Raw genomic sequence first — 18,463 nt, 5'->3', positions numbered from 1 at the left:
CCTTTGAAGTCGCGTCTCTCGCTGATCTGACCAATTTATCACACCAAATTTTATATGGAACGTCACCAGCATTGACCCAAGTTTCGTCCAAATAATATATTGGCTGACCCTCTTCTCGATATCGCCGTATTGCCCTTAAATATCGCCTTCGCCAATCAACGATTTCAGTTTTCTCTATTAAAGCGCTATTACGACCTTGTTTCACGTACACAAACTCCATAGATTTTAATAGTCTATATAGTGAGGTACGAGAGAAATCGGGTAAGCCATCATCTTCGTTAACAACTTGGAGTATTTTGTCTAACGTCGGTAACTCACGGTCAGACCAAAATGTATGTATCTTCCGTCTTATTGCATATTTATCAAAATCATCTACCTTATTTTTCACATTTTTAAACATTTTGGTTCTGTTAGGAGATGAAATTGTTTTGGACCGTTTGTACTCCAAGATCGTTTGATAAATAGTTCCAATTCCAATTCCTAGTTGTTCTGATAACACTTTTTTCAGATGAACCATTTTAGCGTTGGGATTTTGAGCCATATAGTGTTTATATGCATTTATAATAATTGTCCTTTGGCCAGATGACACAAACTGAAATATTAAAAAAATAGGTTAAATTAATATTATTTGCATATTATCATATTTATATATAATGATATACTTTAGAAGTTTCAAGTACCAACGAATAATATTTTTAAATTACAAAAATATAGCTAAAATCGTTATTTTCATTGGTTATTTAATTTTAAAAATGTGTTTACCTATATATTTTTTAGATTTTATTGATTTCCAATTTAATACATTTTGTCAAAATTTGAAATTTAAATACTTATAAAAAAAATCGAACATATATACATGTATATTTTTAATATGTTATCAAGTACCTATAGGAAATAATAAAATAAAATATAATGGAAATTTATCGACATGAATTAAAGAAAAACTAATAAAATCGAAATTTTCATATGCCTGTAAATAGTTTAACATGAGTCAAAATATTAAATAAAAACACCTAAATGTACCTAATCAAAATTATTATTATTAAAGTAATAAATTATTTACTATTTATGAATTATTATTTTATTTTATTGTTACACATTATGAAATAACATAATTTAAACATGTATTTTTAGGAAACAAAATTCTAAATTTTTATTTTATTTTATTCAACAATACTATGTATTTATATTTGCAATTTAATTTACATAAATTACATCATTTACTATTCAATAAATTATTAATCATTATTATTTTAATAAATTCTTAATTCTTATTCTGATGGAAAGAAAATAATAATAATAATAATAATTTTGATTACATCACGGTGTTAATAAAGAAATAATACCGTAAAATGAGGCGAATAGGAACGGTTTTTGAGGTTTTTTTGTAATAAAACTTTCAGTTTAAAAGATTTTTTTTTTTTTTGGAAGTTGTTTTGAAAGGGATGAACAATGGGTACGTACAATTAAAAATAAAAATATTCAAATTTAATAAGATTTTTTATTATTCTTTTACCTCTGATTTAGCCAATTTTGAGTCTATAATACAAATTCATACTTCAAAATCGCTTTGAAAAAAATCGATCAATCCGAAAATGATATTTAAAAAAAGTTGCCGTTAAAAAAATTAAAGTTTTGTTGCACATGCGCGAAATACATGTTAAAAAAAGCGGATAAGTGGGTATCGCTCTGCTGTACATTAGGTGCCGTGTGGATCACTATTATATATTATAGGAGTGTTAAATTTGAATCCAATGATAGGTATCATTGTATACGAAAAACGATTCTGAACGATGATGATTTGTCAGCCTAGGAAATCATTTCGAATGGTTGGTGAAAAAGGTGGTTTATATGATCTACGTGTGTAGATTAGTCCCGCAAACAGAATTGAAAAATATTATAAGGGTAATGGGTAATAAGTGTACTTAATATCTAATTTTTGTGTAACAAAATTATGATAAAAATAAAAATATTCATAACAAATCCGTACTCTACACTATAATGAATAACGAATAATTGAATAATGAATAACCAAAAGATGAAAAAAAATCTAGAATAACTTGTAAAATAATGAATAAAAAACAATTGTCAAAATTAAAATGATAAATTAAAATAATCTAGAATAATCAAATGAAAAATAAATTAATAAAGAATAACTTTTATTCAAATAATCAATCAAATATTTTATTATTCGACTAATGCGTCCAACTCGCAATACATCACCATCTAAATAATATTATTAAATAATAATTGAATAATGAATATTTACCTTTCCTTGAGGATTCATTTTTTTGGAGATTGAACGTTTTCCATAGCTTAAAAAAAAAAATGAAAGAAAAAAACAAAATATTGTGCACAGTCGTAGAGGTAGAAAAATAGGTCGTACTCCGTAGAGGTTACACAGCTCACAAAGCGTAATTTCCATGTGCTCTGCACCTGGCTCCTATATGTATTGTAATTACGAAAAAACCATGGAATAATAATTAAATAAATAAGGGTGACTTTTTTCTCTTGGTTTTTTAACGATATAGTAACGCTTTACTAATGACGCACGCACGCATAGGCGCCACACACTTACGCACGACACACGCACTCGCAGAACCATGCACAGTAGTACACGTGAACGCACGCACTCTGGATCAGGCATTAGTGACCGCCCATTTACGGGTCGTTGGTGGGAGATGCGCAACGACCGACAAAAACCAGTCGGCCGAAATGATCGTGCCCTTTTTTTAATAGAGTATACGTAAGCTTTGTGTTCTAGCGAATAAAATTCGAGTCGATTTAAAATCGCACCCGGGTGGGGAACTATTTGCATAGTGTACGATACGCGTCCATGTGAAACGGGCTACCTAACGGAAACAGTTTTCTGTACAATATCGAAATAATGATTATCGACAAATGTCAAATAAGATAAGAAATTTGAAGAGAACATTCTGGTTTTTTTTTTAAAAAATAGTTTCCTAAATAGCTTGCCATTACTATGCTAGCTATACTGTCCACACATCAGTCTAGTGTCTAGTGGTCTTGCAGTGTACGCGATCATTAATCAAAATTTTATTTTTATTTTTATTTCAAATTGCATTAAATTTTTAATTTAATTTCGTTTCGTAACAAAAATGCCTAAACAAACAACAAGTATTTTAGTTAAAAAATATATTGCAGAATTTGGATCAGATGTTTTTTCAGCAGACCAAAATGTGTTGTTTTGTAACTTTTGTGAAACAAAAGTGAGCGTGGATAAAAGGTTTATTGTCACTCAACATCTTAGAACGGAAAAACATAAGCGGGCAGCTAAACGCGTCGAAAATTGCCCAAGTACAAGTAAAATACTTAGCCAACAATTTATAACGGAAAATACAAAAAAAATCTATATCTTATCATGATCTGTGTAAGGCTTTGTTGTCAGCCAATATACCTTTAAATAAATTATCCAATCCATATTTTAAAGAATTTTTATCGATGTATACTGGTAAAGATATTCCTTCTGAAACAACGTTAAGAAAAGGTTATGTGAATGACATTTATGAAAATACAGTACAAAAAATTAGAGATTTTGTTCAAAATAAATGTATTTGGGTAGTAATTAATGAGACAACCGATGTTGCAGGCAGATATATAGCAAATGTTGTTATTGGTATTATAAATGAAACTGAACGTAGTATGATTTTTCTTTTAAATTCTGAGGAGCTAGAAAAATGTAATCATTCCACAATTTGTAAATTATTTGATAGATCAATGAACTTACTTTGGCCTAACGGTATTCAACACAATAAAGTATTATTGTTTCTTAGTGACGCTGCCCCCTATATGGTTAAAGCTGGAGAAGCCATTAAATTATTTTATTCAAAAACTATACACATTACTTCTTTGGCCTATGTACTTCACAGGATCGCGGAAACTGTACAAACAGAATATCCAAAAGTTGACAAACTTATTGCAAATGTGAAAAAAGTGTTCCGTAAAGCACCTTTTCGTATTCAATATTTTAAATTAATAGCCCAATCTCTATCATTACCACCAGAACCAATTTTAAGAAGATGGGGTACTTGGATAAAGGCAGCAAATTACTACTGTGAAAATTTTGAGCAAATAAAATTAATTATTAATTCTTTTGATGACAGTGATGCAGTGTCAATAAAAATTTCAAAAAAATATCTCTCTGATCAAAATATTAAATTTTTTATTAAATTTTTATTTTTTTACCTGATTTAATTACAAAACTTGAAACACAAGGAATTGCACTGGCAGATTCTATTTCTATTGTCGAAGAAGCAAAAGAAAAATTAATTAAAATTAAAGGAGACACGGGGAAAAAATAAAAAGTAAAATTGAGTCTGTCTAATCAAAAAATAAAGGCTATCAAACAGTTTTAAAAATATCAGAGATGCTAAATGGAAAAGAAGATACAGATGGATTACCCGAAGATTGGAATTTAAATGATTGCACACATGAAAAATTGTCCAATAACGTCAGTTGACGTTGAAATTCGTTTTCAGCTTACAAAAATTTGCTAACTTCCAATCGTCAATCATTCAAATTCGAAAATATCAAAAAATCTTTAATTGTTCAATGCAATTTTCAAGGTAAAAAAAATATATATAAAATAAACAGTAACAGTAAAATTAGGTACTTAAAGGAATTTGTTTTTATTTTTTCAGAGCCATAATTAAAAAAAAAAAAATGAAGAAAATTAAAACTTAACTTTTTTTAATTATTCATTTTTATTCAAACATTTATATAATTATTTATTAAAATATCTTTAAAATAAATAAAATTTAATTACATATTAGAGTGCATATATGTTTTTTGTGCATTTTTTATGATACTTTAATGCATATTTTCATGATTTTCAATGCAATAAGTCCCGAGCCCTAGTTATAACTATCTTTAATTATTTATTAAATGAATTAAAATTGAACATGTATGTAAATTGGATTACATATGCACTTAAAATTAATTATGTTAAGGCCCCCAAAAAAACTGATTACATGATACCACGCGTGTTATAATACTAGCGAAACTCTTCGATATTAAAAAAAAAAAAAATACCTAATAATAATATAATAATAATAATATTAATATTATTAATTATTAATAATAATAATTTATTCTAAGAAATTATGAGATCATATAGCACGTAAAAAGTCTAACTAGAAAGAATAATTATATAATAGTATACAACATATTATAAGGCCATGATATAATTATTAATTTACAACTAATAAGCGACGGCCGGAAATCGGTAAAATAATTTAAAAATAGCTAGCAAATTAAATTAAACCACATTTATACGGGTCATGAACGTGGGAATTTGTCAAAATTGAGTGCGAACTTCGCCGCTAGGATACGTTATACTCGTCTGAGGCAAAGCGCTATAAATGTATTTTGCCGCGTAGCCGTTGAAAATGTTGAAATAGAGGTAGAGGCGGTAGAGCCGATAGCCGCCACCCGGTGGCCGTGTCATTCTGTATTTTGCGTTCCAGCAACACGGACGAGCTGTCGAGCTATAATACTTACGATAATACACACAACCTATAAATGTAAGTACAATATTGATGACTACCTCTAATATTTTACTTATCTTTATTCCCAAGTTCAATTTTAAATACATTTAATGATTGTATTACATAATAATCAATTAATATTTTTGAATAATATGCAGGGCCAGATTTAAGCTCACGTTCACGTTCTTCTTGTTAAAAGGAACTAAATACTTTACCGTTACTTGTCTTGGAGAAAGGAACTAGTTCCTTCCTCGTTCCTTTTTAATGTGAAGTACAATAAAATAAAAAAAACATAGGTACATTTTTTATACTATAATTTTTTCAATTTAAACAATACGTCTTTAAATATATAACTATTAATATAGACAATATAGTATACACTAATTACTATTATATACAGTATTAGTAATATTATTCTAAAAATGATTTGATTACTTTTATTTAACAATAAATGAACGAAGAAAATATAAAAAAATATTTGTATTAAAAATTATTTATTTATCCTTCATTAATTAAATATATATGAAAAGCATTCTGTCATAAAAAGTATGACACGCGCCTGCCAAAAGGTTAAAATAACTTTGTCTCACTTAATACTTATACACTTAATACTTATAATTTAACTATTTGTATTTATGTTTAGATGTCTACCATAATTTATAATTACGGCGTCAACAGCGGCGGTGGTGGCGGTGGCGGTGGAGAAAAAAGGTGTGCCGAGGTCGTGGTTGCCGTAATGGCTTGTACAACAGAAATAGTAAGTATAGTTATTACCTACTAATTAGTTTTTATAGTTGGGTTCTATCTACATAAATGTTATATCCAGGTGTATCAAACCTTACACATTGTTTGATAAAACTTTGTCATTACTTATTATCATCTTATCATGTACTTGATATCAGTTTTATTAACCATATATTTTTAAGGTTATGGTTGTATTTTATAGTAGCTAGTACGCGCTCATTTTTTGGTTATATGCAACACTGTTTTTTTTCATATACAAAAGAATATACAGTCCACTCTCGACATTCAACAGAAAAAAAACCTCATGTTCTTTTTTTTACACTCATATACTTAATTTTCTAATACATTAATGGTCCTTCGAACCGGATGCATCAGTTTTTTACATCCATTCGCATCGACTCGTACACAAGTGCGTTCGATACCTGCACAATTACACAAGTAAATTTACATGCGGCGTACGAAATGTTTAGTTCCGTACGTCTAGTTACGCTCGCGTAGTTATCGTTTCCTTCGCCTATAACACATTCGCATCGTGGTAATATACATTCACAATGGATCTTAAGACGCTCAAAAACAAAGGCAAACTCATTCTGAAAAAACGAGAGAAGCTGACCGAAGACGTGGTTAATCGCTATACAGATGAGGAAGCTCAACTTCAGTTGAACTTACTGGAAGATGCTTTCAGTAAGTACAACGAAGCCTACGATTTGAAAATAGTGGAAGCCAACGATGAGGAGATGGACAAGCTCATAGAGGATTTAGAAACGGTCAGTGACTACTATGTTAAAGCTAAGGGTAAATTAACTGGTCGGTTACATGAGCGGACAGCTGCGACAAGCGTGTCTGAAAAAAGTGAAAACTCTAACAATACACTTAGACTGCCACCGATTAATATACCTACATTTGAAGGGGATTTCGATGATTGGTATCCATTTAAGGACCAATTCATCTCCATCATCCATTCTAACACCTCTATCGACAACACACGTAAGATGTACTACCTCAAGTCGAGCTTGAAAGGTGCAGCAGCTCAAATCATCGAATCAATGGCAACTATTGGGGACAATTACCTAGAAGCGTGGACACTCTTACTAAGTAGGTACGACAACGAACGCCTAATTGTACAGAGCCATGTTCAACAACTACTGACACAAACCGTTCATCAAACGGAAACCGCCGTGGGCCTAAAGTCATTACTCGATAGCACAAACAAACATTTAAGAGCACTATCAGTACTACAACAACCAGTAGACAAGTGGGATGCTATCATCATCGGCATCGTTGCGACACGTTTGCCTACAGAAGTGAGAAGATGTTGGGAAATCGAGTCTGCGTCTTATCCTGAAATACCTACATGGACAAAACTTAAGAGATTTATTGAGAATCGATTACAAGCCCTGAATATGTTACAATACAAACCTAGCACTGTAAGTAATGTTATCAATGCTGGTAAGACAAAACAGTTCGTTAGAACTACAGCGCATTTGGCTACTGATAGTAAAACCATCAATCAGTGTTCAATATGTACACAGAATCACATCATTTACAAGTGCAATACGTTCATGAAGTCGAAACCCAGTGAAAGATTGAATTTAGCAAAAAAGGCAAAAATATGTTTTAATTGTTTGCGCACAACACATGGTGCGAATCAGTGCACAAATGAAAAGACTTGTAAAAACTGTGGTTTAAAATACCATACACTATTACATTTGGACATAAAAAAGGTCAATACACCAGAGGGTGAAAATACTACAAGTGAACAGGAAAAGGAGCATGGATTTCAAAGTACAACATCTCATCTAGGAGCGGCATACCCTACCACGTCTCAGAACATCATATTATCAACAGTATTAGTACATGTGAGTGGCAAGAATGGTCGAACAGTGTTATGCCGAGCACTACTAGATTCTGGATCACAATCACATTTTGTTACATCGTCTTTTATAACAGAACTAGGTATTAACAGAACAAAAACACGTGTGATTGTCAACGGTATCTCTTCAGCAGAGACGACTGTTACCGAGATGGCCGAGTGCACAGTGACGTCACGCTTAAACCACAAGCAGTATCAAATCACTGGCTTGGTAACACCAAGTATTACTGTTAAATTACCTGTCAACAAACTGGACACATCAAACTGGCATCATTTACAAGGCATACAATTGGCTGACCCTACATTCCATTTACCAGGAAAAATTGACATGCTCATAGGAGCTGAATTCTTTTATGACATTCTTCAAGATAGCAAACATGTTGGACCAAAGGGTACTCCTATATTACAGAATTCAAGGTTTGGTTGGATCGTGGTGGGTTGCAGTAACAACATAATAAAAGATGATCTCGCACATATTACTACAAATGTTATTACATGTTGTGCCACGTATCAGCAACTTGAGAAACAAATTGAAAATTTCTGGAATATAGAAGAAGTGCCCAGAGTGACAATTATGTCAAAGGAAGATCAAATCTCTGAAGACCACTTTATTAAAACATTTAAACGCAACGAAAATGGACGTTATGTTGTTCGATTGCCGTTTAAGGAAACTCCACATTCTATGAACAGTTCATATGACATTGCTGTACGAAGACTAGCTCAGGTGGAGAGGTCTCTCATTCGAAATCCGTCGGTGTACAACCAGTATCGTGAGTTCATGATTGACTATCTTCGACAAAATCACATGGAACCTGTGCAACCCACTGAAGACAGTCCGGTCATCTTTCTACCTCATCATCATGTTTCACGTCCCTCAAGCGTCACTACCAAATTGAGAGTTGTATTCGATGGATCTGCTCTCATCTATAATGGAAAATCATTAAATGACATGTTACATCGAGGTCCTAAGCTACAAAGAGACATTGTAAGAATTATGACTAGATTTCGAATGCACAGATATGTTTACACTGCTGACATACGTCAGATGTTTCGACAAATAAATATACACTCCGATGATCAGTGTTATCAAGGCATTGTGTGGCGAAATCACCCATCAGAACCAATAGAACAGTTCAAATTGAAAACTGTCACCTATGGTTTAATAACTTCTCCGTATCATGCTCTCCGTACACTAGCTCAACTAGCTGTTGATGAACAAGTGAATTATCCAGAAGGATCCACAATGCTTAAGAATGACTTCTACGTTGATGAAATCATGTCAGGATGTAACGACATCAATGATGCTAAAGCCCAAATACAGCAGTTGATTGACCTTCTTCACCAAGGTGGATTTGATTTGAGAAAGTGGGCCAGCAATACACCAACCCTTTTAGAAAATATTCCAGCTGAACACCAAACGTTGCAGATCTCAATGCCCGAGCAAAACAGTGTGTCTGTGTTGGGAGTTTCATGGAACACTACAAGAGATACCTTTTCATTTAAAGTAAAACCTCTACCATCTTTGAAACGCATCACTAAACGTGAACTATTAAGTGAAATTGCACGCACTTATGACCCATGTGGATGGCTTGCGCCACTTATAATCGTCGTCAAGATACTCATGCAGCAATTGTGGCAGACTGGCACCGAGTGGAATGATCCTGTGCCTAACCAACTACTTGAACATTGGATCGCTCATCGGACATCATATAACCATTTACAACATTTTGAAATCCCACGCCATGTTGGTAACATCATAGATTGCCAACAAGGTTGCTTCTTACATGGATTCTCCGACAGCTCTGAACGTGCCTATGCCGCTGCTATCTATATCGTTTCAAACAACACTGGACATTTACTGGTGTCAAAAACAAGGGTTGCACCATTAAAAAGGATTACCATACCTAGACTGGAATTATGTGGTGCTACACTATTAGCACAACTGATGCACTCATTGATGGAATCACTCCAATTAAAAATTGATACAATAACAATGTGGACAGACTCCACAGTCACATTACAGTGGATACAAAGTGATGCCAACAAATGGACCACTTTTCCCTAACAGCATTGACCAGCCCGGGCGCCGACCGTTAAATGCCCACTTAAATCCTAACAGGAGGTTCCCATTATATACTATTAAGACCTTCCCGGGAGTTTCCAAAATTAGTCCATCAAAAATGCTTTAATTTGAACCCAATTAGAAAGCTTTTGGGCTTTATCATTTATTTACTTCTAATCATATAAATTATTTTCTTCGTATTATAATATAAACATTGCCAATGGTTCAATTAGGGATTGGCGGCTGAAGTTGCAAAGGAACTTACCCCCAGGTGTAATAATGCCACCAAAAATGTGTGAAAATAATATTATAACGAGTTCCGCGTAATTTATAGAATCAGCCGTTAATTGAAATCAAAATTGAAAATCCCAAACCAAATCCTATCTTAAAAAAATGTTTTATGGAATAATTGTTAATATAATCAAAATTATCTGAACCAATGTGATCACATTAAGTGGAGCTCAGTAACTCACTGAATATCGTAATATTATAACCTCAACAATATTTTTTACACTAATATTTTTAACCCATATGTGTTGAAAATTCCACCGTAACTCGTAAGTATCACTCATATATTTTATAAAGTTAAAATATTTCATTATCTATTGATTTAATTATATCAATGTTTAGTATTATGTTCAACGTTTTTTTATTAAATTATTATTGAAAGTACCCATTATGATATAGTACAAAATGTAATTATTTTATTAAAGTTTAATACACGGTAAACTATGGTTGATAGCAAGTTTAATAAAGTTAATATTTTATTTGTCGATATTTGTCGCGTTTATCGAAGGATACAACATTATAGAAACATAATAACATGATAAATCACAGATAACGATATCTACAGCTTACTATAATCTAATACTGTGATAATAACGCGAAACGACCGTTGGGCATAAATTATTTGGAAATTCTATAATTATCTTTAAAATGCAAGTTTTACAAAATTACCCATTTTGTGTTTGTGTTAGTACTATGATAACAGCCACATCAGATTTTGAGACTTGAGTCTGTAGTGTAGACATAACGTCCATAACCTAACCATTTTGACTATAATTTATTAATTTTTATTACCATAATCAGTATTATATTGCCCACTATTGTCATTGTGTACTTGATATTCATCGTGTGTTTTAGTAATTATTGCTGTAAGTATTTTTAAATTCATTATTAGCTCTATCAATTATTGTACAATAATTCAAATACAGTTTCATCATTTTAGATTTTCATTGAATTCTTGTTTTATTTTAATTTTAAAGTATAATAATAGTGAACTACCTCTTAGGTGATGAAAGTGATGTTAAGTTGTACTCATTTTGTGTTTATGCTTGTATCTAGATCTTCAATTCAATTTGTGTATATAATTAATCAGTATCTACCTAAATAAATATGTCTTGTTCAAAATCAAGTTCAAGTGAAGAAAATGACGCAGTCAACCCAGGAGAATCAGGCAATATAAGGTATAAACCTATTGGTATTATAATTATTATAGTATGTTATATTATTGCCATGCTGTTTACACTTAGTCAAGCCATCTTAGCGCATAATAGAGTAGGGTCCAAAATAATATAAATTATATTATGAAATATTACTTTTAAGTTTTACTATAAAATGTCTTTCTTACATGTAGTTGAATTTATTCAATTTAATTTTATGGTAAAACTGTAAAAGAACCCATCTAAAACAAAAAATTTAAAATAATAAACTGTAAATAATAGGTACCTACATATTAATATTATAATATTCTTTATAATTATAGGTACCTATTCTACCCAATATACTTTTACAAAAGTTATTTCAAGTTAATACAAATTTCAAACTGTAAATATTTTTATGCTATTTATTGTTATTTGAATTGTCTATACTATAGGTGCTATATAGGCTAGAAAAAAAAATGAATTTAAAACAATAAGTAGTTTTTGTTATTTTGTTTGTGTCCAAGGTACCTACGGTTATATATTAACTAGGACACTCTAGAAAATCTTAGGAAGTACCTACTTACTGTAAAATAAAATTTAAATTGTTTTGTAATATGTCATATCATTTGATTATAATAATAAATAATTAATTTTCAATACTTTTTGGGAATACCTAAGTCCATATTTTAATGTTGTCAAGGTTGAACTAAATAATTTAGATGGTGTGTAAGGAGCATTATTAAATATATAAATATTAACAATATTATTTATACAGATATCTGAAACCTGACAATGAAATATCAATATCACAATTTCGAAGAAGGATTAAAAAAAATATACGCTCAGTAAAAACAAATATATTATGTACTTCACAAAATACCAAATCTATTTCCTCTATTTCAATTAAAAGTAATGATGAATTTGATAAATTTCATAACTGTTCTGCTCATAGCTCTGCCTTTCAACAATCTCAAATAGTACCTAATGATAATTTCACTATTATAACTTCTACAAAATCTGGTGCGACTGAAAATTTGAAACAAATTTATAAAGTCCCCACTCAAAATGACAATCTCCAAACATTTCAACAGAATTTAGCATCCTGGGCTGTTCAAGAAAATGTAAAACATACATCGTTATTAAAATTACTGACAATTCTAAAAAATCACTCATGTTTCCTAGATATTCCCTCTGATCCACGATCCCTATTAAAAACTCCTAAACAAATTATAGTCAAAGAAGTACAACCTGGACTTTATTGGCACTACGGCTTAAAAATAAGAATTATACAGTTTTTAAAGAAAAATGAAACATTTTATAAGAAAAATAATATTCCAATTGAAATAGTTTTTAATGTTGACGGTTTACCTATTAGTCGATCATCAGGAGGCCAAGTTTGGCCAATCTTAGGGTCCATTTATAACTTTACTGAAGTATTTATTATTGGCATTTATTATGGTCAAACTAAGAAACCTGACGACTCCAATTTATTTTTGGAAGACTTTATTGCAGAAGCTAAAGAATTAGTAGAAAATGGAGTAATATTTAATAACAATCTTTATAGATGTGTACTTAAAATGCTATGTGCAGATGCACCTGCTAAAGCTTTTGTCTTGAATGTGAAAAGTCATAGTGGCTATTCAAGCTGTACCAAGTGCATCGAAAAAGGTGAATATCAAAACCGAAGAATTGCATTTTCTGATAAACCTAGTAGATTAAGAACTGATGAAGATTTTATTAACAAAACATCAGAGGGTTATCATCTTGGAACAAGTTGTTTGGAAAATATTCCACAGTTTGGTCTTGTTTCTCATGTGCCATTAGATTACCAACATCTTCTTTGTTTAGGAGTGGTTAAAAAGCTTATAAATTTATGGCTCTGTGATGCTTTGAAAGTTCGATTACCATTTCGTAAAGTCCAAGTAATTTCAAATGCATTAGAAAATATTATAAGACCACACGTGCCAGTAGAGTTTCAACGTAAACCAAGAAGTCTATTTTACTTCCGTCAATGGAAAGCTACTGAATGGAGACAATTACTTTTGTATACTGGACCAACCATTTTGAAACCTGTTTTATCAACCGAAGTATTTAATAATTTTCTCACTCTTCATGTAGCAATTACAATACTTTGTTCTAACAGTTGTTGCTTAAATGAAAAATATTTAGAGTACGCACAAAACCTCTTACAACATTTTGTAACAACATTCAAAATAATTTATGGTAGTCACCATGTATCTCACAATGTGCATGGATTGCTACACTTAACTAATGATGTCAGAAATTATGGATCTTTAGATATGTTCAGTACGTTTAAATTTGAGAATTATATGCAGCAGATCAAAAAACTTCTTAGGAAATCTGAAAAACCACTGCAACAAATTGCTAAAAGAGTTCAAGAATATGAATGTAACAGAGAAACTATGGATGGCACTTATGAAAAAAACAGTCAGGATAATGATCAATATATTTTTAAAAATAAGCATCATAATGGACCAATTGTAGAAAAATATTCAATCCAACAGCAGTATTCCATTTTGTTACATCATAAATTCAAATTAAATATTTATAATAAAGCTGATCAATATTGTAGACTCAAAAATGGAGATATTGTTTTTATAGAAAATTTTACTTACAGTGAAAATCAGAAAAGAAAACTAATCATTGGCAAAAAATTTACTTTAAAAAAAGACTTGTATCATATACCGTGTTCATCATCTGTTTTCAATATATTTGAAGTTTCAAAATTATCAAAAAGACAAATGTGGCCAATAGAATTTATTGATAGAAAATATTTTATTTATCCTACAAAATATGCTCAGGAACCATCGTATGCAGCATTTCCATTGTTACATATAGAAATTAATGAAAGGCCTGATTTTTAATAGTACAATTTACGTTTTAAATAGCATAATATTAATTATTTTATACAGTAAATTTGTAGATTTTAATTTATGGGTATTTTAAATCTTCATCACCTGATTTGTTTACTAATATTTTATTTTATTTTAATTTAATGTTAATTATTTTTATACTTAGGACTTTCGTACTACAAAAAAAAAATTATAAAGAATTATGTATTTTGGTAGGTTATTTGTACAATTTATAATTTTTCAAAACAATTATTTTATAAATTCAATTGCCTGTGTTTTTTTCATATTATGTAAGTAAAAGTATAAATGTATTCATAATATATAATCAAATTATTTAAATGTATTCCTTTATTTATCAAATTCATAATAGAATAATCACACCTCATATTAAATAGTTATAAATGTATATATGTATTATATATATATAGTAAAGTTATATATTTATTTATAATTGGCTGGACAATATACATTATTGGTACACAAATATAATAATACAAAAGTAATTATTGTGGTTTAACTTTTTCTTAGAAAATATGTGGTCATTGAATTTTGTGATGATGGTCTTCAATTGGTAAATCAAAAATGGTTAACAGAAAATTTAAAACGCGTTTATTTTCCAAACCTAAAAAATGTGAATAGTAAAATGTATGACAAGATGGTGTTAAACTCATTAAATCCTGATTTTAATGCATGGAAATTGTATAAGATTAAAAAAATTTGGGCTTCTTCTGGCGAGTGTCTTTAAATTTTCTCCTATTTTTAAATGATTCCATCTTTGACTTAAAATATAGTAATTTTATTATTATTGTTTATAAAAATGTATAGATGATTTCATAAGGGCAAAACAAAAATTAAAGATGGCTGAAGTAATGTCAACTTCTGAAGACTTAAACTCTGAAAGTGATGCTCAACAAGGCAAACTTAAACGTCGTATGCTTGCAAAAAAAAAATCACTCCATGATAACACACCCACATACATTAAAAGCGTTGTTAAACATAAACGAAAGCCAGAAGATTTAACTCCACCTTTTCCATATAATCCATTTAAGAAAAACGATTTACCAAGTAATATATTATTTTAAATTTCATTATAATAATATATAAATACAAAAACTGATTGTTATTAATTTATTTAGATTCAAAGGTTGAAAGTAGTTCAAAAAATGTCAAGAAAATGTCAAAATTGTCTGTAACTTCAGATACTGAAAATGATTTCAGTTTTTTGAAAGACTGTGAATTAAAAACTGATGAACTAATATCTCAACCTTTGTCACCAACTGTTATTTCATCTGAAGCATTAAACTTCGATAATTTAGGTAATACATTTATTTTGTTTTTTATAGTTAGAGTTTGATATTTTTAAATATATTATTTTAGTAGGGTTCAATAAAAACAATAACACAACTGAGCTATCTGCCATTGTTTCTCCATTGGGAAAATCTCCAAATGCAAAATTTTCCAATGAACAATTATTGATTTCACGCCGTAAACTTTCCTATGATTTAGCACCAATGTCAGAATTATTCAAATCACCATCTCAAGGTGTAGTGTCTACTCCAAAATCAACCAACAAACAACATGAAGGTAGGTATGATAACAAATTTAAGAATTTAATATTACAATATTTACATGTACAAGTTACTAAATAATCATTATTGTGATATATTTACACTTTTTAGTAGTTTAAAAGTGTTTAAGTATTTTAAAAGATGAGTGTTTCAGTATTGTAAATTATTTAAATTATACATATATTTTAATAATCATTCAACATTTTAACTAACATTCAAACTTTGCTCAATGGTATATATTTTATGGATTTAATTTATGTTTTTAAATGATACATTTATAAATAGTAATTTTAATTGGTAATATAACTTACTATATAAACTCAGTAAAATTTTGATTGTAGCAAGTCGTGTAAAGTATTTAAGTAAATATTCTATTATATACGCTATGGAAAATTACTGGGGGGTTTTTTTTCAAATTTAGTATGCACTTCACTGATTTGGTTTTATGCTACATAATATGAAATTTAAGTTCTAAAAAACAAAAAAAATATTTAGTTAAAAATTTGATTATTTATTTTTAATAATTTAGTAATTTACTAAAAATGAATTGATATGTATTTGTTTAGTATTTAGAATACTTTCAAAAAGTATTTTTCACATGATTGTAAAACAATATAATAATATAATAATTCACTTACTATGATTTTTGTTTTCAGTAAATTATGAAAAATTAATGACTTACATTACAACTACTTTACCTGAGATAAATGTTAAACTAAACAAGGTTTTATTAAATCAATCAAAAATAGAAAAAATGTTAATTGACTTGAAAAACGCTCAGCCAGTATTAGATGATAGCAATATAGAGGACAATAATATTCTTGAGTATTTTCCTATTACCACTATGGAAAAATTAGATTCGTTTAATCTGGAGTTACAAAATGATCGTGAACTCTTAAAAAGATTTGTATGTATTTATTTCCTGTATCATTTTAAAATTTTAAAATTATTTTAACTATTTTTATTTTAGAAACATACAATAAAACCATACGGAGTTACTTGTGTTTTGCAAGCTGTCAAAGCAATACTAGATTTAATTTTAACAAATGAATTGGGTCAAAAGATTTCTCTTACTGGACGAGGAATAAACAACATACAAGAAAAAAAGGCTTTTAAATCCTTATACTTGTACAAAATTATGTCAAGTATGTAATAAAATCATCTTATGTTTATTTAAATTTTTGTTACAATAGAGACTGGAGTAAATTAAAATATAATTGAACCTATTGTTTAATTTAATTTACATAGGTTCATTAATTTTAGTTGTTAAATTTAAATTAACTTAATTTTAATATATTATATACAGTTAAAAATTAATTCCAACATCAAAATTTTATAAATGTTTAAATAATTTACCAAGTTAATATTTGTATTTATTAATATCCACCAAAACTATTTTATGTCAACTCTTGTATTTATTTTTTGTTTTGTAAATATAATAAAATATCAATGTTAATTTTTTTTAATCATTTTAGGTCTATTGGTTCGACATATAAAGGATGCAACAATCTTAGATGTTAACAAAGCTATAACTGGATGGCTAAAACATGCAGGTGATAGGCATGAGAGAAGAAAGCAAAAAATATGCCAAACTATTGATAATGATCAATTGTTCAATGATTCAGATTAATATGTTAAATGAATAGTTAAAATTTTCATTATTAGTCAATATAAAAAAATATTTTTAAAAAAATGCCTTATTATTATATCTATATTAACCTGCAATCATACCTATATTATTCAAATTAATAATTACATATATTGGCAAGTGCAGTAAAAAAAGTATATTTTAATAATAAATAAATATATATGTTATTATAAATATATACTTTTATATATAATACCTATATTATATATATTAATATATAATATATATATAGTAAATAATACCTATATTATATGCACTGGGAACCATTTGGGTAATGCTAAGACTGAAATAGACCGTTTATGGCACCTAAAAGGCATTAATTAGGAATGGTCTGTTTGTTGCCCATCAGGCGGTCCATGGGCCGGTCTGAAAACGCGCATTGACCATGACTATGAAGGTCCATGGACTGCCTTGAACGGTCGTGGACCGTAATAGGTAGTTCCCGCTGATGGTCCACAGTTACCACTGGGACAGTTATCAACCATCCCAGGAGGGTCCTATTGCTGTTAGGGTTGTATCCAACCGAGTGAGTCAGATACAGTCATTAGTTCCGAGAGCTGAATGGCGACATGTACGTTCTGCGGATAACCCTGCTGACCTGGCATCCAGAGGAGCTTCTGGTGATCAACTCGTAAATAACCATTTGTGGTGGCATGGACCCAGCTGGCTGTCTGAAAAGGACAAGTGGCCAGATGTCAATTCAAAAACTAAGACGGTTTCAGATGCAACTGAAGAGTTAAAACATTCACCTACTATCACTGTAT

The 18,463-nt window shown here is 29.8% G+C and overlaps 2 protein-coding genes across 2 annotated transcripts in view; both read left to right on the top strand.

Moving 5' to 3' along the window:
* LOC114125444 (uncharacterized) overlaps positions 1-17,681 on the top strand; it is a 47,213-nt gene extending 29,532 nt beyond the window's left edge. The window contains exons 2-7 of the mRNA XM_050205560.1: positions 15,309-15,548; positions 15,620-15,799; positions 15,864-16,067; positions 16,708-16,958; positions 17,022-17,196; positions 17,527-17,681. Coding sequence (XP_050061517.1) covers positions 15,341-15,548; positions 15,620-15,799; positions 15,864-16,067; positions 16,708-16,958; positions 17,022-17,196; positions 17,527-17,681 — 1,173 coding nt within the window. The 5' untranslated portion in view covers positions 15,309-15,340. The remainder of the gene's footprint in view (positions 1-15,308; positions 15,549-15,619; positions 15,800-15,863; positions 16,068-16,707; positions 16,959-17,021; positions 17,197-17,526) is intronic.
* On the top strand, positions 6,803-10,189 carry LOC126551646 (uncharacterized). The gene has a single exon (XM_050205561.1). The coding sequence runs from the start codon at positions 6,803-6,805 to the stop codon at positions 10,187-10,189; it is 3,387 nt and encodes a 1,128-aa protein (XP_050061518.1).
* Positions 17,682-18,463: the final 782 nt, after the last annotated feature.

Source organism: Aphis gossypii, chromosome X (assembly GCF_020184175.1).
Source record: "Aphis gossypii isolate Hap1 chromosome X, ASM2018417v2, whole genome shotgun sequence".
Classification (NCBI taxonomy): Eukaryota; Metazoa; Arthropoda; class Insecta; order Hemiptera; family Aphididae; genus Aphis; species Aphis gossypii.
This window is presented reverse-complemented; position numbering and strand designations above follow the sequence as displayed.

Bases quoted from the DNA above. Each gene is read 5' to 3' on its own strand.
- LOC126551646 (XM_050205561.1), top strand. From the start codon at position 6,803: ATGGATCTTAAGACGCTCAAAAACAAAGGCAAACTCATTCTGAAAAAA.